The sequence below is a fragment of the Lynx canadensis genome, chromosome B2 (assembly GCF_007474595.2).
Source record: "Lynx canadensis isolate LIC74 chromosome B2, mLynCan4.pri.v2, whole genome shotgun sequence".
NCBI lineage: Eukaryota > Metazoa > Chordata > Mammalia > Carnivora > Felidae > Lynx > Lynx canadensis.
In genome coordinates this window covers 113,692,126-113,714,946 of record NC_044307.1, presented here as the reverse complement: position 1 = coordinate 113,714,946, position 22,821 = coordinate 113,692,126, and the positions used below count along the sequence as shown (strand labels likewise).

Sequence of the window (22,821 nt, the reverse complement as noted above, 5' to 3'; positions counted from 1 at the left end):
TTGTGCTTTTCCTTTTATCCATGAGCTGATGTTTACTTTAGAGCTGTGCTATTACTCGCAGTGCTTCTAATTGAATATTTGACTTCAACTGGATTTTAATTAAAATGGATTCAAACTGGAATGGGAGGCCTTGTGAGAGAGTAAAGCCCATCGCTGGATGTTTGGTCAGATCCCCGATGGCTGTACGCTGAGGATGCTGAAGAGAGCATCCTTTGGGAATTGGCCTATATGGCTAATAGAATCGTTTCCAATTCCTGAGATTTTATTCTAAAGATCTAAGTTAACATAATCATATTTATTTTTTGCATTTATTGTGTAACTATTCCATTTGTATGAGATATTTGGCATTTTACTTAATTTTATGCTGCCTGTTCCTTTTGTATTTATGCAGCTGCACACTTGATTTTAAAATCACTTGAGATTTGCTGGTCGTGCCTTAGGCAGTTGTCACCAAGACCCTCCCCACACCCTCCAACACAACTCACTGGAGGAACAGCCTCCCTAGGGGGAAGATGAGCAAGTCTGGAGTTAAAACAGGACTATAGATTCTGGAAACTCATTTTAGGGAGTTTGATGCAAGGAGGCAGGAAAGGGAACAGAGGGACAATAAGAATGATTTATATTGCTATTTAGGAAGCAGAGAGTGAGATTTGTAAAAACAATCAAGTGTTTTCTCAAAGAAAGTGAAAGAGGCACATCCCAGTCAGTGACTAATGGGACTGCATTGGCTCCATACAGCCTTGTTCACGATGAAAGTGAGTAAGAGTCTAAACTGCCTAGTAGGGTTGTTTGACTGCTGTGTTCTCTTCTCCTCATGGCTGCTATTTCAGTGGAGTTCTTTATTTTTCTTGGGTAGGTTCAGCTCATGAATACGCACCTGCTTTAATCCTCCCAGAGCCCTCCAAACTTACACGCCTTGTGAAAGTTGGTCCCTAGGTGTTGAGCAACGCTCAATTACCTGCATTTATGTCGCAGAGTGGGAAAAGTAACAGTTGGCCACTTGCTGAATTTCTTTCTCCATCAATTTCAGAATGATGTGGAGGCTAGTAAGGAGCTGTGAATCAAGTCTTTAGGTAAATGAGAGAAAGATTAACAGAGATGGATGTTAACCAGACTTACTGTGATTATTTTTGTGATATACACAAATATTGAATCATTATGTTGTACACTTGAATCTAATACATTGTATGTCAATTACGTCTAAATTATAAAAAAAAAAATGGAGAAACTTGGACCCTGAACTATGGAACTGTAACATTTTAGAACCAGCAGATGCCTTAGAGATTGTCTTGTTAACCGATTTTCTACCCTGATTGTGTGTTAGAACCATCTTGGTTGCTTTCAAAAACAATGGCAATATTGGGACTCTACCCCAGACCAATTAATTTCCTTGAATTGGCCTCAGGGAAACTACCTTATTTTTCTGATAAACAAAAGGAGGACTGCAGTTTCTGTTAATTACACCACGTTCCAGAGCAAGTGGTGGCAGAGGGATACCAGTGCCTGCCTCAGGGCAGTGAGCTCCCACCAGGAAACATTTTGGTAAAATCTCATTTCTCTCCTTAATTTCAGTTTTTTTTTTTCTTCAGTTCCAGATGGAAATAGTAATCTTCTATTTCTTTATGGCATTTCTTTGCCTCCATGGTCACCAAACACCAACTACATCTTTGAAGGATTTCTCTTGCAAAATAACTTGGAAACTCCAGGCTGTGTTGTTTATTTAAAGAGTCCCTGACCAGAGACACTTGGGATAAACCAAGATCATGTGGAGTTGATGAAGTTCCCCACATAAACACACACACACACACACACACACACACACACACACACACACGCACACACACACACACACATCTTGAGCTGAAATTGACCAAGCTGGTGGGTTCAAAAGGGTAAGAAATTCGGTTGGAATGGGTTAAATGTACAGGAAGGCATTCTTGTCTTCTCCCCTCTCCCTTAATTCCAACCCCTAAGCTACACTGTGGTTAAGTGGGTCACATGAGAGCCTCCCAGGTGGCCCAGCCACCCTCAGGAGGAGACACTTGTGGTCCTCTGACCTGAGGGCAGCGTTTTCCATTACAGAAGTGAAATGAGGCTATAAGGCTGGAAAGGGGACATTGTTGTTGAATGGTGGCTGACTTTTACAACCCAGAGCAGAAACTCAAAGCTTTCAGTCTTCCCTTGTCCCTCCCTGCCACATTTCTTTTCACAAAGCAACAAATTCTGGCTGGTTATCACTTATGCTCCACCCCATTCTTCTAAGTTAGCTTTTGTGAAGGAAAATAGAGAACTGTTTTCATTGCCTTATCAGTGTCCCAGGAAAGGGGAAAGGAGCGTCTGGGCTGCTATCTGCGCCTTGCATAGGGACAATGAAATGCTGAAAACAGGCTCCATGAGCAAGGGGCTGCCACTTCAGCCCCACAGACTGTCTGTAAGGACCAGGGAAGGAGGGGCTGGGCTTAGCCTTCTGCAAACATAATAGCCCCTGGGGTGGGCTGCCGCAAACAGGAAGGGTGTGGGCAGGATCTGAGTGCAGCTGCCATTCTGCTCATGCCCCCATTCCCACAGCCTTTGATCAGCACGCAAATGGCATTTTGTGCCCTGAGATAAATGCTCGGTCAGAGGGTGTGGGGGCTGTGCAGGGGGATAAGGATTAAAGATGAAGATGTTTTATAACCTGCCTTAAGGATGTGTGCTTTAAACCTGGGATCAAGGAGGTGCTAACTACAAGGGAACAGAAAGATTTTCCAGGAGTGCATTCATTCATTCCCCAGGCATTTTTTTTCTGCACGCAATAAGTTCAAGGCATTGTGAGGCACCTGGGTGGCTCAGTCGATTGAGCAACCAACTTCGGCTCAGGTCTTGATCTAGCAGTCTGTGAGTTCAAGCCCGTGTCAGGCTCTGTGCTGACATCTCAGAGCCTGGAGCCTGCTTCAGATTCTTTGTCTCCCTCTCCTCTCTCCCTCTGCTCTTCCCCTACTCTCTCTCTCTCCTCTCTCTCTCTCTCTCTCTCTCTCTTTCTTAAAAATAAATAAACATTAAAAAAAAAGTTCAAGGCATTGTGCTAGACAGTGTAGGAGATGCAATGGTGAATAATACACATGCTGCTTCCAGTCTAATATGGCAAATCTCATGGGTTGGAGAGGTTATTTGGAACGTTGGAAATTGTGGATTTGCATAGCAAGAGGTGGCGTACTCTTTAAGCCTGGATATATTCTTCCCCACAATAGACTCAGACACTCACTGTCCCCACCTCAGGATTTGTGCTCTGCAGTTGATAATCACTGTGGACTAGGAATGCTTTGCACATTTGAAGTGGGTGGAGGCAGATTAATAAAAACAAGGGGAACTCCTTCTTAGCCTAATTTGCAAAGCTAAGACTCATACAAAAAACAAACAAATAAGCAAACAACAATAAACACAATCAAAGCCTCCCAATACACAGTAAAGATTGTTATTGCACAATCAGGGAGATGTGGATCTAAATCAGTGAGAGCAGAGAGGAAGTGGCTTCTTCCAGCCAGAGCAATGGCAGTGATAGTGATGGTGGGCATGTGAAGAAGAGCCTCCGGGAAGGCACGATTCCTAGACAAGGCTTTGAGTGTGGATGAGATGAAATTGAGGTGTGTGGTGATGGCAAGAATTGCCAAGGAGGCTGGGAATGGTAGAAAGAACAGTTTGGGGGCAAATAAAATATCATTAATAGGGCACAGTGGTGGGGTGAGCACATCTGGTAGAAAATAGCTCACTGTGGGTAAGACTGTATATGTTTACCCCAAGAGGGAAGGCTGGAAAACAGTGGGAGGCTATTCTATAGAAGTCTTTGAATGCAGACTAAGACCTTAAACTGTGATCAGGCCACAGTCTATGGGGAAAACCCACCACTTACCAACCCTAGACTTTTCCACAGCCTGAAGGAAGGTCCCCAGGTCCTGTGGTGTAACACCTTGCCTCTGGGCCACACACAAAAATGAGGGCACTACACCATGAAAAGTCAAAAAATGGCCAGAAACCTTTCTGAAACTGTAGGCAAGATGTCTTACCATCATTGGTTGGTTCATAAGACAAATATCTCAGGGAGGTGTCTTTTTAAATTTGTGATTGAATTATAATTTATAATATATAATTAATTTATATTTAAAATAATTTTTATTTATAATTTAATAATGTCCTGGCATCGTTCCGGGCCTTAGGAGTGCGGCACCAAACAAAAAACTCAGAGTCCTGTCCCCAAGGAGCTGATATTCTAACTGGGGAGAAGCAGCCAACAAATAAATGTAGTGAGTCAGGGTTAGGAGGCAGATTCATGCAGGGTAAGATGTTGAGAGAGATGGTGGTGGTGGGTTAACTTACATAGGGTGGTCAGGGAAGGCCTTCTGGTAACTGAATGACATTTGGGCAGCAGCATGACTGAAGTGAAAGAAAAGCATTCCAGGCAGAGGGAACTGGGGGGGAATTTGTCCGTTCTATAGTCAATGCAAGGAAGAGGGACATTGCCACGTCCACTTATGATGGATACAGGCACCTCCTCTCTGAGGTGAGGAGATGAGTAAGGGAAAGCCAGTACTGCATACTTGACCTGGAAACAATCCCATGGCCCCGCCGGGGGTTTTGTTCCTTGGGCAATTCTGGGTGTTGTTTAATATAGCCTTCTTAGGATGGAGGCAGACAAAGTTTACCAAAAATATCTCCATAAGCCCTGATTTTGGTGAGCAATGCTGGATTAGGAAAACACTGTGGTTTAGAATGCTTCTATGACACTGAAGCTGGTTTTTGCAAGGAGACTGTGAATTTTATAGAGGATGGTGGATTGTTAGGGATGGAAAAGTGCTTCTTATAGGTCAGTTGTTTATTAATCCAAAAAAGATTTCTCCTTTGAGGTGAAAGGGCGGATCCATCTGTCTTGCCCACTTGAGCCAACAACACACCAATGAATGGTGTCAGAGTTTTTTTTGGCAGAGGAAATCCCTGTTAATACACTACAAAATTTAGTATATTTCCCCATACCCTACAATTGCCTGCTGCTCCCCTAAATGTTATGTAAATATAGTTGGAAAGCTTTAAAAAAAAGCATGTGTAATAAAAAGAAAGAAAATGTGGGGAAAAATTGGTAAGTGGAGTGAGTCACACATTTTGGTATACATATGTTCCTGAAAATGAGAAAGTTGAACCATAGAAGTACTTACTTCCTGAGGGCTAAAATATGAAGAAAAAGGCAAAAAGAAAAAAATCCTAATTTTTAAAGAAACACTTAGGAATAATTCAAGAGACATTGCCAATTGCCAATATTAATTCAGGTTGAAGCTGCTTCCTCTTATAACTAGAATTCTTTTAAAATACTTTTATTTTCATAAGGTAAGGGAAAGGATGTAATCTAAAAGGAATATAAAAACTTTTCTCTATTCTTTTCTTCTTTTCTTTTAATGGCATTTCTTTAAGTGTGATCTTACCTGAAAGACCACTTGTTAAGGAAATGAGATGAGTTTGAATGCATTTTCTGGGCTGCTGTGGTGCTTTTCCGTTTTGGACCCTGAAGGATCTTAACCGTGAATATGTTAAGACCGCTCAAATAGCAGCACACGTGTCAACTATAAATGGATTATTAAGCTACATGCTCATCAAACGGAGTTTTAAACAAGAAAAGGAAACCTATTTCAAAGAGACTTTCTTTTGTTCTGTATTGGGTCCCTGGAATTAAACATTCATACATGTATACATATATATTTCACATATACATAAATCTCTAGAAAATATAAATTTCACTTTTCTTCTGCTTATAACCACTAACTTTTTCTCCCCCCTCCAAATCTCTTGGAAAATGGCCCAGGGCTGCTTTAATGGTTTCTTTGTTCCCTTACAGAGCAACAGACCCTTGACCATAAACTCCAGCCTGTGTGCAGATCTAGGTTCTGTCTTACACTTGAGGAGCCATCTGCCTGAAGCTTAGAACTCTGGGGTGACCCTGTGGCCCTTTGGTATCCTGGTTGGAGCCCAGCTGCAAGTAAGTGGGATGAATGAGAGTCAGGGAGTAAGGGGGTCTCTTCCCATCCGCCCTAAGGTGATGCTTTGGAAATAACTACTTTTGAAAATCTGCTTGACCTAATTGTAAAACCCAGGAGATGGAGTGTAGAATCAACTGTCCTGAGTTGAGAATTTTCTTAATTTCTAGCAGGGGGAGGTCCAAGATAAATCAGATATTTTAGGTGTGGGTGAAATCCACTTGAACCCAACTTGCAACAATGGACAGAGGATCCTTGGGGTGTAGTCAGTCCTTCTTTGGCTACTTTGTAGCTCTGAGAAATTGAATATGTAGCCTAACCTCCTTGAGCTTCTACTACCTTAGCTCTATAATGTGTGGCAATTTCTTCCTCCTACTGGGATTGTGAGGCTCACATGACACACTCTTTGAGGCAGCCATCATCATTCCTAGCACTTAGTGCCTGATACACGTTTGCTTCCTTTCTCTTGTCTATGAATAGGGTGTGGGCATTGGCTCAGGTGCTCAGGCCCTACAGCAGCATATTATTCTCAGACCCATCTGACACAAACACCTGATATTAACTACTTCAGACTTAGTCGTGAAATCGTATGAAATTCCACTTTCTTAAAATCAGCATTGATTTATTCAACATGGATATCTCTTTGTGCTAAGCTCTGGAGATATCAATGAAGCACAACCCTCATCCTAAAGCAGTTATGAGTTTAGGGGAAAGTCCAGCATGTAACAATAAAGATTACTTGGAGTCAATCAGGCAAAGAGGATGGCAGGTGAAAAAGGTATTGGGGGGTCATTTTTAATAAGGACACTGAATAATTCAGATGGAGGTGGCTCAAGTAACATACGTGAAAAATATATTGCTCTTAAATATATTCATTCTAGAAGTCTAATTTTTACGAATAACGATGTCCCTTATAGTTGACTACAAAAATTAAGCCTGCTTTATCACCTTGTCTTATTATGTACTCTTATTTTTTTTTGTAACCTCCAATCCAAGAAAACCACACTTTCTCCCACACCTTTTCCAATCATCACATCTAATGAATACAAGCACTCAAATAATTAACTTCACTTAGCTCTCTCAAAAGTGTAGATCTCTATGGGCATGTCTCCCAAGCCACCAAGATTGCGTTGAGGTCTCTGGGCATTACAAACACATATGTGTAAAATCACTGATTTAGAGGCACATGGATACATGCCCAGTCTCAACTGCATATAGGTGTCCAGTGTTCATTTAGATGTTTCCAGCTTAATAAGGAATAAGCCTTAAGTGGGCCCATGGTCATTGTGTAATACTGGAACATGCTTTTGCTTGTGTTTACGATTATAATGGCTTGTGGGTTCAGGTTGTATTTATATAGCACTGTAACAAACAAGGTGAAAAATAAAAGTTCAGTTAACGGGCTAATTGTGTGACCTTCATCGTATATTGATGATTTTATTATTTTCTAACTTTGCCAAATGAGTGAAGTATTTTAGTGGATGACAAGTACAGACAAGTGCTGGGCAAGTGTTCCATCTGATGTATGTTATTTTTGTTACAGCTTAACTTCTTGAAGATCTGTTTTATACAAAACCAGTGTGTGTACTGGCACAAGGCTTGGTATTTACTTTTACCAAAACGTAAAACTCCACATGCAGATTGAGACACCTGGCTCTGCAGCATCCAGGCTCATTTACAATACAATTGCGCCTTCTACCAAGGTTGGCATTGCTGGTGCAGCAACATTCGTGTTCATTGTTTTGATTTGTCATAATGTCTGGCTGAAGAGTAAGTACTATATTCCTACAAGATAGAGTCAATTGCTGGCTTCTCACAATAATTTTTTTTCCCCCCATTTGAAGTGGCCTGTGTGAGAGGCAGATGGCTAAGTGATTCCATTACGCATGGCATCTCACACATCTTAACCAATTAGAAAAGGCTGTAGAGAATTACATGGAATTAATCCCATCCAGAAGGTCTAGGGACAGCCTCATCTACTCAAACTCTAGTTACTTGGTTTACAATGTCACAAGAGCCCCTTGATGGGATTAAAGCTGTGTATCTCTGGGCAGTTTGTCTATTATTTCTTGTGAACAGTGTGTGGGGGTGGTGGGGGGGCTACAACTGTGTCAGCATTTGTTGGGGGTTAACAGTAAGCTCTCACATTCATTTTATTCAATCTGCCAAGCCGTGAGGCCCTTTGAAAATGTCCACTTCTTTTATACTTGTAAAAACCATGCCATTTAGTTGACTTCTTTTGGCTTTTTCAAGTGTTTGTTTTGAAGTTTCATTTATACAGGAAATAGACATAATCACCAATAAATTTAACTTTAATAACTGAGACCCTGGGAGCCTTTCCTGGTTGGCAAAAAATTCCCTACATGCTGCAAATCCTCCTTATGGGATATCCTATTTCTTATCTGGAGTTGAAAGTCGGGATTAATCCAGATGATTAAGAAAATCTTTCTAAAAGATACCCTGCATCCTCTTTAAAATTAAACTCTCCTTGGAAGTTTCCTTTCTTTTCTTACTAAAATCATAATGTCAATGATAAAAGTAAAAGTACATCACAGGAATTTTGGTATTTTCCACAGGTATGTTTAAAACTCAAAGACAGTGGGATCCTCCCAATTTACTATTCCACAAAAAATGACATTAGAATATAATTTTGAATCTAATTATTAATAATTGATATTAATTTGACAATGTATGCAATATACTAAAGAAATTGCAAGTGTATATAAAGAAAAGCTTTTGATTCTTTCATTTAAGTTATCCATTTGAAAAGCTCCCACATCATATATACCATATATATGTGTTTCAGTGAATACACACACACACACACACACACACACACTTCATCTTCTTTGTAAATTCCTAAAGCCAGACACCCTCCAGCAGATAGTGTTACTGAAGGTTTCTGTCCCTTCCTCTTTGCTTTCCAAGGCATGGAACTCACACTCTCCTTCTCAAACAGGCAGATATACTATAAAAAGTAACATCAACCATGGGAAACATAAAGGGAGAAGGGATATGCCATAAACAGGGATAAACATCTTCCGTTATGCAAATCTGCAAGATCCCTTTAAGCACAGAACTGCTCCTTGTCCCCACTGTGGGCCCTCTTTCCTGTCCAGGGACCTATGAATGGGGTCTTTCCTTCTTAAGTGACCCACCATGAGAGGCTTAGATAAGGCACAAAGTTGCCCTCACTAGACTTCAATCCCCCATCTCTGCAACAAAGTGGGAAAGTTATACTTTTGTTAGCACTCTATCAAGGAAAAAAAAAACCAAGGAAAACATCCACTGGACAAAGCCTACTTTGTGTGCTGAGAAACCCTGATCCTTGACTATTGTGTCTAGTCTTATTTATGCAAGAAATGATTTTTCAGTATTTTAGCAAAATTATCAGCAGGGAAATTTTAATATTCTATATGTTTATTTTGTTAGTACACTCTCCAATATCTAGAGGAAGAAAACATTCAAAAAAATTTCTTTAAACAGAGGAAAGAATCAAATGTTCATTTCTGAATAAGAAAGCTCTCACTGTGAAATGCCCTGATACAGTAAGAAATGTACTTTACGCCAAACTTTAAGAAACTTACTCTATACATAGGATGTGTGGATATGTTCTGTGTTTATACTTTTTTATCATACAGTTTATGTATAGTTTAGTTTATATATTTAAATATATATTTAAATATATAAAATATTTATATATTTAATACATATATTTAAATATATATATTTATATATACAGTTTAAATATTTATGAAATATTATTATCTCAAGTCTTTTATGTGTGAACAAGTGCAACTATGAGACTCAATGGCTTTCTCTGACTAACCCCAAAGCCCAAGTAGGCTTTAAATTATATGTAGTGCTTTCAGCATGTGACAGAGGCAGGAAATTGAGGGAGAGATAGAGAACGCCAAAGACAGAAGTGGGTTTAGAGATCCCATGGCCCAGGTTCTGAATCTCAATTCCACACTTCACTCATTAATAGACCCTAGTAAATATTATTTTGTTTTGATTTTTGAGCTATGATGCTAGGATAATAACATCTCCCTTACAGACCTGCAAGTACTCATGTAAAAACCTCCATTGTAAAGGAGGCATGAGAAATAAGCTTTGAAAGTGGTTGGTTAAGTACCAGAGGTAGGTAACTGCAGAATGGCTTGGTTTTCTTTCTATCTCCCCTGGAGAGGACAAGGGATCTTGAAAAGACCTTTGCTCTATTACGCCAGTGAATTTTCAAACTAGAGTCTGTTACCCACTCAACAAGTATTTATTACTGATTCTAGGCCAGGCGGTATGTCAGATATTAGAAGAACTCTGGAAAATGATTCAGGAAGCTTCAAATGTTTGATCTGAATTTTATTCAAAAAAAGAATAGAAATGGCATGCATGTTCAATATGCTGGATATCAGGCTGACTCTTGATAGCACTGGTGTTGTAACTCGTGTACTCAGGCTAACTCGTTTTTGTGTAGAGTCAGAATATAGCTTCTCCTGCCTTCTCTGAAAATATTTTTACTTCTAAATGTGCCATTGATTAGGAATGTAATGGTGCTTAAATGTTCCTTTAAAAAATTCAGGCCCACTCATGTGTACTCATGTAAAACTGTACAAGCACACGACTGTGTTACATGAATGCTGGGTTCGGTTATATGAATACTGGGCTCGATAAATGCCAGGTCAGGCCTGGGGATCTGCCCAGAATCTGCTCTGTTCACTATGTAACTACACAGCTATGCAAAAACAAATGACAAGCTACCTTGTTCGAAACAGTTCTTAAGTTGTAATTTTGAGTGCTTCTCTTCTGGCTTTTATATTTTTGAGAAGGAATGAACAGTACTAACATATTCCTGATGATACAGTTTTTTACAATAAATATTTCCATCCACTTTTTCAAAGAGTGTGTTGAGATTGCCAGGGGAGCTATGCAAGAGTGTCGGCCTTTGCAAAGACTTCTACAGCTGAATTAGGATTTTTCTCAGTACTGTGCAACCAAAACGAAGTACAGCAAAAAATGAAATACTGAGGCTGATTTCAAATTATTTTCTAAATCAAAACACTGGTTGTGCTTAATGATGGATTTGATAATAAGCCAATGTTGTAAATTAATTACATAGAAGAAATACACTAGTAGAATAATGTTTTGCCTGTTTCTATGCTGGGGTATTAAGTGCTCTTAAACAAGTACGGAAACCATGGCTTGAGGTATGACTTTCTCCAAAAGGAAGGCCATAGCAAGACAGCAGCAGAAGTAGTATAGAAGCTCTGTTTAAGGCAGTGCTGTTTTCCTTGTTTCTGGAGAAAAATGTAAATGTAACCCCCAGACCTGTAGTTTGCATGGTAACACAGACACAAGTGTTCTATGACACAAGTGAATGTCGAATAAAGTTCGAGTGAGATGGTCTCAATCATATTTTACCCATTTTGTGTATAACATCCCTTTTGTAAAGGCATTATCAAATTGCATGCATCTCTTCCCCCAGACTCAGAACCATCTGGGGATCTGCCCAGAATCTGCTCTGTTCACTATATAACTACACAGCTATGCAAAAACAAATGACAAGCTACCTTGTTCGATAGAGTTCTTAAGTTGTAATTTTGAGTGCTTCTCTTCTGGCTTTTATATTTATGAGAAGGAATGAACAGTTACTAACATATTCCTGATGATACCGTTTTTTACAATATCATCCTCTCTGGACAAGGCTCATGTGGATTCTTCTGGTTCTGTGGGGCTTATTTCTCCTTTCACTGAAATGTCAATTCGTGCTTAATTCTTTAAAAATCACAAGAAACATCACGTGGATATTCAAAAATGAAGATCACAAGCTTTATAAATATTCCTATGAGAATGTTTCCCTGCTGTGGTCAATATTTAAAGTCGCGTACATTCACAGTGTCCATCGTTATTCTATTGAGACCAAGGAGTAAATATCACTTCCTGTTTCCAGATCTTACAAGCTGAGAGGAAGGAAGGAAGAAATAGGGAGCAACCTGTTGGCTGCTGAAGCTGATGCTTCCCTTAAATAAGGATTGGATGGAAGCTATATGTTGCCTCGAAAAGCTTTTGTGCATTTGGGGGTGGGGTAAGGGTATTAGAAAAGCCTGTATTAGTGTAGTGCCCTGCATGGGTAATGATGTTCAGTTATTACCCCATTTACAGTCTTAATAGTTTAAATGTTGACCTTTATATTGGTGATGATTTACAGTTACTTTTTGATCTGTTGCACCTATACTAGACAATTAAATAGATGCAAATTTCCAACTAGGAACTAGGGATATATTTTGTTTCATCTTATTCTCTAGGACATTAGTGTGATAAAACTGTCTTCCTACTTGCCTATTCCTTAATACTGGTTGCCTGTTTCCTTTGATCCTCTTGGTCCAGTGAGGTCAAGTCACATGCCTCTCCTGAAATCTGTTTGCAGGTTAGCACTGGTGGTATCAGCCTTGCTGATGCTACTTTTCATTTCTCAATCTCTGGCTTTGTCTAGTGCTCCTTCTACTGCTTTCTCTACTGCTCTTTAGGACTTGTTCTACATTTTTGTTCATTTTCTGTTTCTAAGACTACTCCCTTCTGTACTTTTGCATCCATGTCCATAGGTTTTCAATAGGACTCTCGTGTATAGAACCCAAATAACCGCGTATAAATTCTGCCATTTTTCATTTTGCAACAATGCCCTGCCTCCAAGACTAGGTTAAGATGAACAATAGATTACCTCTGTCAGAACTAGAATAGTCCCAGGGTGCCTGGGTGGCTCAGCTGGTTAAGCATCTGACTTTTGGGTTCGGCTTAGATCATGATCTCATGGTTTCCTGAGTTCGAGCTCTGCATCAGGCTCTGCACTGGCAGTGCAGAGTCTGCTTGGGATTCTCTCTCCCTCTCTCTCTGCCCCTCCCCCACTTGCCCTGTCTTTGTCTCTATGAAAATAAATAAATAAACTTAAAAGAAGAAGAATTGGAATAGTCCCTATTGGTCACCACACAGCTCGACTGAACATGAGCTAGTTACTAAACAGAGGAAAGATCCTTGATCATCCAGTCTCTCTCATCCTTCATATGAGACACTTTAAACAAAAGACACTCAGAGCTAATCATCTGAAAATCCTGCCAATGTAAAAATAAGCAAAACTTCAAAAACGTGTTAAAACAGGTGGAAAGGGATGTATGCTTATGCTTAACTCAATATACATTTGAAATCATTGTTTTCCTTTTACAAAATAATTATGTGGGGGCAAGAGTAGCCTAGAGGTTAGATTTGGTCTGAGTTCTTGAGGTATAAGCATGAAGAGGACTTACTCTGTGTTCTCGAGCAAGTCACTCCTTGCATTTATTTCCCTAACTCTAAAATGGAAATAATGCCTCCATCCTGAGGGTCCTGGGGCTTACTGTCAGAGAAGTGCTTTGGAATCCACCGCTGAAAGGCGCTCAGCAAGTTCAAAGCACTTATACTAAGAAAGGTTTATCATATTTATAAACCAGTAAATCCCTCCCACGGGTGTAAAATGATTCTTACTAATTTTATTCCCTACACAGACCAAAAGAAAAGCTTCAGATTCTTCGATACCATCAACTTAACACAGTGCTCCAGCTGTGTCCAGGCACAAAACTCTTCCCATCCTCTTTTGATTTGCCCCACGCGCTGAGCCCAAGACAAAAGAACGCACTACTCGCAAGTGTGACTCATGTGAAAATTGAAACTGCATGCTCCATTTTATTAAGGGCCTTGCTTTCTTTCAGTGGGTTAGAATAATTGGGAATAAAGATAAACACTGTAAAATAAACATGAACACGGAGTCCAATAAAGTAGGTTTGAATCAGCTGCTCCCCAGCAAACCTAGTGGACAAGTGGGGAAACTGCAAGAGGCAAAAAGCTATTGATGATCCCAATGCATTACTTCACTAGGTGCTTCATTTAAATACATGACTTGAGTTAATAGATACAATGTCTAATTATAAGACACATGATAATTGTAATAATCAGGGTTTATTCAAGAGAAGAGGGAGCCTAGAAGAGAAGAGGGCACCTGGCCAGCAGCATGGATGGATGGCAGAAAGGTTGAAGGCCCAACAGAAGTGATGTTATCTATCACAGGTTATAAAGGGAGAAAAGAAGAAAGATCCAGACATTCAGTGTGTGCCAAGTGTGCCAGGCATCACGCTAAGCACCTTACATGCACCGTGTCTTGTAATCCTAATAATGAATTTGCAAGATAGGCATTACGATTACTTTTATTGAAGCTGACACCTTGGGTCATTTTTCCAGGTACTAAATAATAGAATAAGAAAACTGTCTGGTTTCATATGACTCCCACTCACACTGTTGATACCACATCCTGGCACCATTTTAGAAAACAACTCTGTTGATTCTGAAAACTATTGTTAGGTTTTTCATTATGATTTGTCACTAAGCACACTAAAATACTGTTAGTTTCCATCTTGGCTTAGTGTATCTCTTTCACCTCTCTGTGGCAATATTCCCTCTTCTTCAACAATAATTGGATTGAAAGCCTGTTTTTTCAATAATTATATTGAATTATGTTTTAAATATGTTATTGGTAGTGAAAATACACACGTCAGGTCTAATGATTGGTATCTCCCTTCTGTCCTGATTTATCGATAAGGGTGGAAAGGCATTGAGATGAATTTGAGAATTTTCAAGAAATCTTGGCAAAAGGTGTAAGAAGAGAGAACAACTTTTTGAACACTTCTTTCAGGAAATTTGTTCCAAGTTGTGTACTAGGAAAGGAAAACCGTAGTTCTGGGAAATCCCATGAGGAGAAACTAGTGTGTGGATTGCTCTGAAGAAACCAGCTCTTGTCCCAACTGTTTGTGTCCTTCAGTGTCTGCCTCCAGAAAGTCTCTAGAAAGGAACTTGTGAGATTAGCTCAAAACTGTCCCCTGACCCACTAGTGCCTTGGCATTCTTTCTTTACTCCCCTCTCTCCACCGCTCTCTAGGTTACTTCTTTCTTCTCAAATCTTCAGTTTCAATTCCCTAGTAGCTTCTCCCTTGCCCTGGAGCCTGGGGCTAGGGATTGCCTTTGTTTATTTACTAGACACTCAGACTTTCAGCTGCTTTCAGGACAGTATCTGGGGTCTCTCTCTTCCATCTGAAAAACTAAAGGATGAACAAGGTCAGAGAGCCATAATGTTTCTTTTTCGGTGACCAAAGAGCACTGGGTTGCAATTCATCAAGGCCTGGGCAGGAGTGAGGCTCCCATACCTGGAAGTCCCTGTGGGGGCTTGATACTCATTAATTTAGACAAGTCTAAAACCAGCAAGGAGGCTAGCCTTACCATACCCAAGTGTGTAATCTTTGCATGCACAGTGTTTTGAAGTAACATTTGAATTGCACAGTCTTAAAGTGTCTTTTGCACTCTAAGATTCTAGGTATCTCTTTCACTGCAGAGAATGAAGTAAGAGAATGACAATTGAAGCTTGAACCCACTGCTTTTGAAACACAGCTTTGAGAAGATGGCCTGGTCTCTGGCACATGAAACTAGGTAAGTATCAGGAATATCTAGGAGACCCTGTGCTTAGGAGCTTGCTCTGCTGTTTTCAATTAAGATTTACTCCACATGGTGGAGCGCCTGGGTGGCTCATTCGGTTAAGCGTCTGACTCTTGACCTCAGCTCAGGCCATGATCTTGTGGTTTGTTGGTTCAGGCCCTGTGTCAGGCTCTGCATTGACAGTGAGGAGCCTGCTTGGGATTCTCTCTCTCTCCCTATCTTTCTGCCCCTCCCCTGCTCGCTCGCTCTCTCTCAAAATAAATAAACTTAAAAAAAAAAGATTTATTCCATGTAGGTATTTCCAATGTCTCTCTGCTGTCTTTTCTTGTTACCACTTTTATTTTTCTAATCTTTGGATCTTAAAATTCTTCTTTTCTCACCCTCCCCATCTATTTTTATGCCTTTTGTTTCTATAATTAATCATCTTGAAGAAGAGCTTAAACTCATGAAGCAAAAGGTTTTCATCTATATTAGCCCTATACAATAGAACTTTTGGAGATGATGGAAATTTTCTGTATTTGCACTGTCCAATATAGAACTTGTTAGCCATATGTTGCTACTGAGGGCTTAAGTTGTGGGTAGGGTGGCACTAAACAGTGACAACACAGCAGAGACTGTGGAGAGAATTATAGAGAGGAACAAGGTAGAAAAAGGACTCCTTTAATTCTATGATTAAAGTCCCGGATTGCTTGCTCCCTACTCCTTACCCTGAAAAATGGCTCATGTGCATGAAACCTGCCAAAATAAACACAGCAAACACTTAGGAAACTGAAGTTGGTGCGCAATATCACATCTGCAGATTGGACTCTGAGAAGCACACAGGTGAGGGAGACCAAAATAACAGTACAAAGCTTTTGAAACTAAATTGACATTCAAACCACAGTCCACAAAATGGAGTCAAGACACGTTCAGGGTTGATTGCCTGCTAAAAAATATGATTTAAAAAGAAACCTGATTCTTCTAACTCAATCCTCAAACTGTTAAGGAATCAATCCAAGTCCCAGAAAAACCATAACTCAAATGAGAAAAGACATGCAATGCCACGATCGCACAGAGGTTGGAGTTAAATGACAAGGTTGTCAAGCAACTGTCATGAAAATACTCCAACAAGAAATGCATGAAAGGGAAAATGAAACAAACAAGCAATGGAAACTAATAGAAAACAATCAAACAGAAGACGTAAATTCTAACACATTGTGAATTACTTTGAAAGTAAATGGCTCAGCCCCTTTCCTCAGCTGCTGCTACAGTGCTTGGTCCGACTGAGGAAGCTTCACTTTATCCAGCAGCGCCCAGTCTCCCCACCTCCGCCTCTGTCTGGGAGCTCACGGGCATCTACTCAGGTCTCACCGTGCAGGATGATGAGGTGTCGGTCAAGGAGGATGAGGTCAATGCTCTCATTAAAACAGTGGGTGTAAATGTTGCATCTTTCTGGCCAGGCTTGTTTGCAAAGGCCCTGGCCCACGACAACATGGTCAACATCAGGAGCCTTGTCCGTAAGGTGGGGGCTGGTGGTTCTGTCCCAGCAGCTGGGCCTGCCCCCTCCACCACTGCTGCCCCAACTGAGGAGAAGAAAGTGGAAGCAAAGAAAGAAGAATCAGAGGAGTCTGATGATGATGTGGGCTTTAGTCTTTTGATTAAATCTCTTCTTTAACCTGTTCAATAAAAAGCTGAACTCTTATAAATAAATAAATAAATAAATAAATAAATAAATAAATAAATGTAAATGGCTTCAACTCACCATAAAAGACAGAGAATGGCAAAATGGATTCAAAAAATTATGATCCAACTATGGGCTGTCTAGAAGAAACTCATTTCAAATCTAGATATGATACAGGTAACTTAAAGTACAAGAATGGAAAAAGATATATTGTGCAAACATTAATCAAAAGAAAGCTGGAGTGCCTATATTAATATCAGACAAAGTAGACTGTGGAGCAAAGAAAATTAACAAAAAGTGGTATTACAAAATTATCAAAAGGGTCAATTACCTAAGAACACATAACACTCCTAAATATGTATGTTCTAAGCAGCAGAACCTGAAAAAACATGAAAGAAAAATTGCAAAACTGAAAGGGGAAATAGACAATCCCGTAACTAGAGCTAAGGCTTCTCTTAGTAATTGATAAACCACCAGACAGAAAATCAGCACAAAACCTGAACGTGAATGTTCATAGAAGCTTTATTTGTAAATCAAAAAATGAGGATGGGTGGGAGGGAGGAGAGGGTGGGTGATGAGCATTGAGGAGGGCACCTGTTGGGATGAGCACTGGGTGTTGTATGGAAACCAATTTGACAATAAATTTCATATTAAAAAAAAAAAAAAACCTGAGAGATGCCTGGGTGGCTCAGTCAGCTGGTCATCCAACTCTTGATTTCGGCTTAGGTCATGATCTCATGGGTTCATGGGATTGAGTCTGCCTTGGGCTGTGTGCTGACAGCCCAGGGCTTGCTTGGGATTCTTTCTTTCCTTCCCTTTCTGCCCCTCCCCTGTACATGTGCTCTCTCTCTCTCTCTCTCTCAAAAGAAATAAATAAACATTGAAAAAATTAAAAAAAAAAAACACTTAGAACAACTTAAATGTCTTTCAGTAGGTGGACGGATAAACAAATTATATTACATCCATTGCTACAGAATGAATGTGAACCCCCAGCTTTCAAACTCATATGTTAAATCCTAATGTCCAATGTGATGGTATTTGAAGGTGGAGACTTTGGAAGGTGATTAGGTCATGAGGGTGGAGTTCTCATGAATAGGAGTAATGCCCTTATAAAAGAGAACCCATAGAACTCTGTTACCCCTTGCAGCATGTGAGGACATGGCAAGAAGATGGTTGTCTACGGACCAGGAAGTGGGCTCTTGCCAGACACCCAATCTGTAGACACTTTGATCTTAGAATTTCCAGTCTTGAGAATTATAAGAAATATATTTCTGCTTTTTAATAAGCCATCCAGTCTATGGCATTTTGTTACAGCAGCCCAAATGGACTAAGGTGTCCATACAATGGAATACTACTCAGTGATAAAAGAAACAAACTGCAACAGCATGTTGGATATCCATTATGCTGCATAATGAAAAGTCAATTATATTCACGTTACCTTCTCAAAATGACAGAATTATACTGATGAATGACAGATTAGTGTTTGCTAAGGGTTTGGGTTGGCAGGAGGGCAGGACTATGAAGGGATGGTGAAATGGTTGATGCTGATCTTGATGATTATCATAGTTCTACAAATCTATACGCACGATAAAATGTCATAGAACTATACACCCCCCACACCCGCCAAATGTGCATATTAAAACTGGTAACAACCCAAATAGTGTCTGTAGTTTAGTTAATAGTATCGTACCGCCGTCAATTTGATGGCTTTGATAATTATCCTATGGTTATGTAAGATATTACTGAGGCAAACTGGGAGAAACATCCATGGGAACTCTCTGTACTATTTCTGCAACTTCTGTGTAAGCCCTAAATTATTTCAAAACAAAAATCTTTTTTAAATGTGGCAAGAGCAACCAATCAACTGAATTTTTAGTTTAGTTTGCTTTTTATAAATTTAAATAGCTGAATGTGGCTACTGGCTACAGTATTGGATAATGCAGGTCAATACTAAGTTTTGCCAAGTAACCTTTTTATTTTCTTTTGTTCTTATTCCTAGGCCTCTGAAGAGAAGTTTCATCTATGAAAAATTCACCCAACACATAAAATATAACCCATATTATTTAAATCTCCCTTAATCAAGTATAATAAATACTCTACAAAATTAGAGCATGATGAAATTCAAGGTTGAAAAGTAATGCATTTGGTCACTTTTCATTTTCTATCCCATTATGGTGACTATTGTGGATGGGAGAATATTAATTCCTCAGGTAAGTTGTAAAGGTTTTAAAATTCATAGCCTTGTTTTGTAAGCTCGCTGAATAGGAAGAAGTCTGTAGTTGTTTAGAACCTTAATTATCTCCTTTTACTGACAAAATCTAAGCAAGTTACTACCTCCAAATCCCTAGGAATGAACAGTTGGTCTTTTGACTCTCCCTGCCAAAATAAGTGACTTTAAATCTTTGCCAGCACAGGTTAAGAGATCAACTCTTCTCTCAGAGCTCACTGAAGTCAAACTCCTCTGACTCACAGAAGGGGTTTGATTCTGCTCTCCCTTTTCGTTCATTCTCTTCTACTTTTCCCCAAGCATCCTACTCTAGATAAAATATACAAGCTTATAGTGAGGCAAATTCATTGTGTGCTGCCTCAACGATCCTCACTCCCTGCCCTGCCCCCACACAAAAGCTAGAGTCTAATCATAATGAACTGCCCCTGCTTTCCTGGAGACACTCAGGGGTGGACCCTCAAGGTTATTTTGGGACTGGTGGCTCTAAACCTCTCCTTCTAACCACTTCTCTCCTTCCTTGGTGATGGAAGCTGTTGTGACCTCTCACCTTGGGGAAAGGTTAAGCCTGGTTGTCCGGAGATTTCCAAACAGGAATAATACTAGGATTCTCTTCAGTGGCGTATGGGGGGTAGGGAGTAAGCATTAACACTACCATTGTTTAGGATTGCCAGCTCACCATGATAATAAAGTGCATACTGACTTTTAGTTGTTTTTTTTAAGCAATTTTTAAAGTTTATTTATTTATTCAGTGAGGAGCCTGACATGGGGCTCTATCCCACCAGCTGTGAGATCATAACCTGAGTCGGAAGCTTAACCGACTAAGCCACCCAGGCGCCCCCTTTTAGTTGGTTTTTATTACTGTTTGACATTTTCTACAGATGGTGCACCCACTTGTTGCTTGTACTAGGGAAAACTACTCTTTAACCCTCCCTTCAGAAAGCTACCGTTTTCTCCCATCTGTGTCCAGAAGCACACCCTGCTCTCACCTTTCCAGACAAATGGAGGGAGACTCAGACATGACCCTAAAGTGTAAGTTCTGAAAGACAGGAGATAGTCTGATTCCCTCTTGGATCTGGAACAGGTAACACGAATGATTGGCTCTAATCTGTGTTTAGGAAGTTATTGCTAAATAAATAGAGAAATGAATTAGTTTTTATTTCACCGAAAGAAATGACCACTTTTCTGTTCTCTTCATGCTAAGAGATGATCCCACGAAATAGATTTCACTGCACTTAACTGAAAAATACCTCTCAGGAGTGATAATTTCCATTTATCAAGGGCAGTTTTCCAGGTAAAGGGGTACCTGTGAGCCATTAGCAGATCAACTCACACTAGCTGTGGGATAAGTGCACTGGCCTGGAAAAAAGGGATCCTGCCAGGGCACCAACAGCATCTATGATACTCTAATCCTTACACCACTCATATCCAGTTGTTTCCCACATGAAATTCACTCCATCCTGGAAAAGATTTTCCAAGCTCTTTGGTTATGATGTTTAGAGGTGGTGGTTAGCAGCTGACTTACATCAATGGCTGAGTCATTCTGTCCACAGTCATTTCATGACTAATGAATTAAATGGAGCTGATGAAGACCATGATCCATTTACCTTTTAAGTCTTTGAGGATGGTACCAATCTCTGCCTTTCCATCTGGAATATAATATTGTTTTTGATGTATTACCTTAGAAATTTCAGGGGGTATTCATTTTGGTTTTTCCCACTGTAACAGCTCTTTATCTACAAATCATTGTGAGGGTTTTCACAAACGTTAAGTACACGTATGCTGATTATAAATTTAGCAAGCCAGGAAATAACCACAGGGTAGATTCATGGACCCTGTGCACCCACTATGAGATGGATCCAGCCTAGAACTCTGGACCCAGATATGGCTCTTCTCTTACAGGAGAATCCATGATGGAACTCTGTGTCCTTAGGTATCATAGTCAACTCAGATTCCTGATTCAACAGCCCACTTTCCCCAGTGTATCTTTATTTGAGTAAATGGCCATTGGCCCCATTGTAGAAGGAGGGAAACACTACTTTATACAGTTTCCATGGTGTTGCAAGTTAGGAAGCAATAGGTTATGGGTCTAAGAACTAGCTAAAGTCTGTAAACTGATGAAGGGATCATGATTTTCCACTGAGTGGGTAGACCTTAGCGTTCTGTTCATCTATTCATGATATATCTTGATTGCTGATATACATTAAGCAAGACCCCTATTGACTTGTCCGTCAATCTCATTCTGGGAACACCATTTTCCATTAGGTAGCTCCATAGGTCTCTTTGAACACAGCCTGTTAGTCCGTCTGCTGTGCACTTTGATAATCATGCCCACCTTGCTTCTGGCCATCTGGCCTGTGCTATTCTGAGGTCCTATCATCCCCATTGCTATCAAGGAGCACAGTGCTATAGGAGGATCTCCTATCCTTTTAATCCTCACCTACATGGGACAGCCACTGCAGCTTCTCGACAATGCTGGTGCCCCTCTCATCCAGGAGGGGAGGCTGCAATATTGTGAAAGGAAATTCACCAGGGAAGAAGGCAGCTGTGAACCTCCAGCAGCCCAAACTCACAGCAGCTATAAGCTGGATACAACAGGCTGAAGAAGGGAATCTTGACAGGGCAGCAATGGCATCCACTTCAAGGTCTTTCCTTTCTGCCCCAGATCCCTACTACATGGGTTTGCCTTAGTCCTTACAAATAATGACATTATCTGTTCACATGACTATTCCTGACCATAAAGGCTTTCTTTATGGTGTAACTTAGTTTAATCTCACTACTGAGGTGTTTTCTCAGTGGAGTTTATAAGATTTTTCTGAATCCTGCATGAATAATGACTTTGACCAACTTATCTTTGTTTTCCCTGCTATAAAAATTTTGCAAATATAATCTTTCAATCCATATGACTCATGCCAAATGACTACTAATTTTCTTCCTGATTATAAAGCATCCATAATTCTTGTAGTAAATTTGAAAAGTAAAGAAAAACGTAATGAAAAAATAATCTTATCTGACTATCTGAATATAACCATCGTTAACAATCACATTTACTCCAGAGCACCTGGGTGGCTCAGTTGACTAAGTATGCAGCTCTTGATTTAGGCTCAGGTCATGATCTTACGGTTTGTGAAATATATCTCCCTGTGGGGCTCTGTGCTGACAGCATGGAGCCTGCTTGGGATTCTCTCTCTCCCTTTATCTCTGTCCCTCCCCCACTCTTTCTCTTTCTCTCAAGATAAATAAACTTAAAAAAAATTGCTTTAAAAATAAACAACTAAAAGTCAGTATGCACTTTATTATCATGGTGAGCTGGCAGTCCAAAACAATGGTAGTATTAATGCTCACGCCCTATCCTGCCATGTTCCACTGAAGACAATCCCAATATTATTTCTTTTTGGAAATCTCTGGACAGCCAGGCTTAGCCTTTTCCCA

At 40.0% G+C, this 22,821-nt stretch overlaps 1 protein-coding gene across 1 annotated transcript; it reads left to right on the top strand.

Moving 5' to 3' along the window:
• The first annotated feature begins 16,721 nt into the window (after positions 1-16,721).
• On the top strand, positions 16,722-17,186 carry LOC115514990 (60S acidic ribosomal protein P1-like). The gene has a single exon (XM_032593347.1). It carries the CDS (start codon positions 16,722-16,724, stop codon positions 17,157-17,159), a length of 438 nt encoding a protein of 145 aa, XP_032449238.1. The 3' UTR covers positions 17,160-17,186.
• Positions 17,187-22,821: the final 5,635 nt, after the last annotated feature.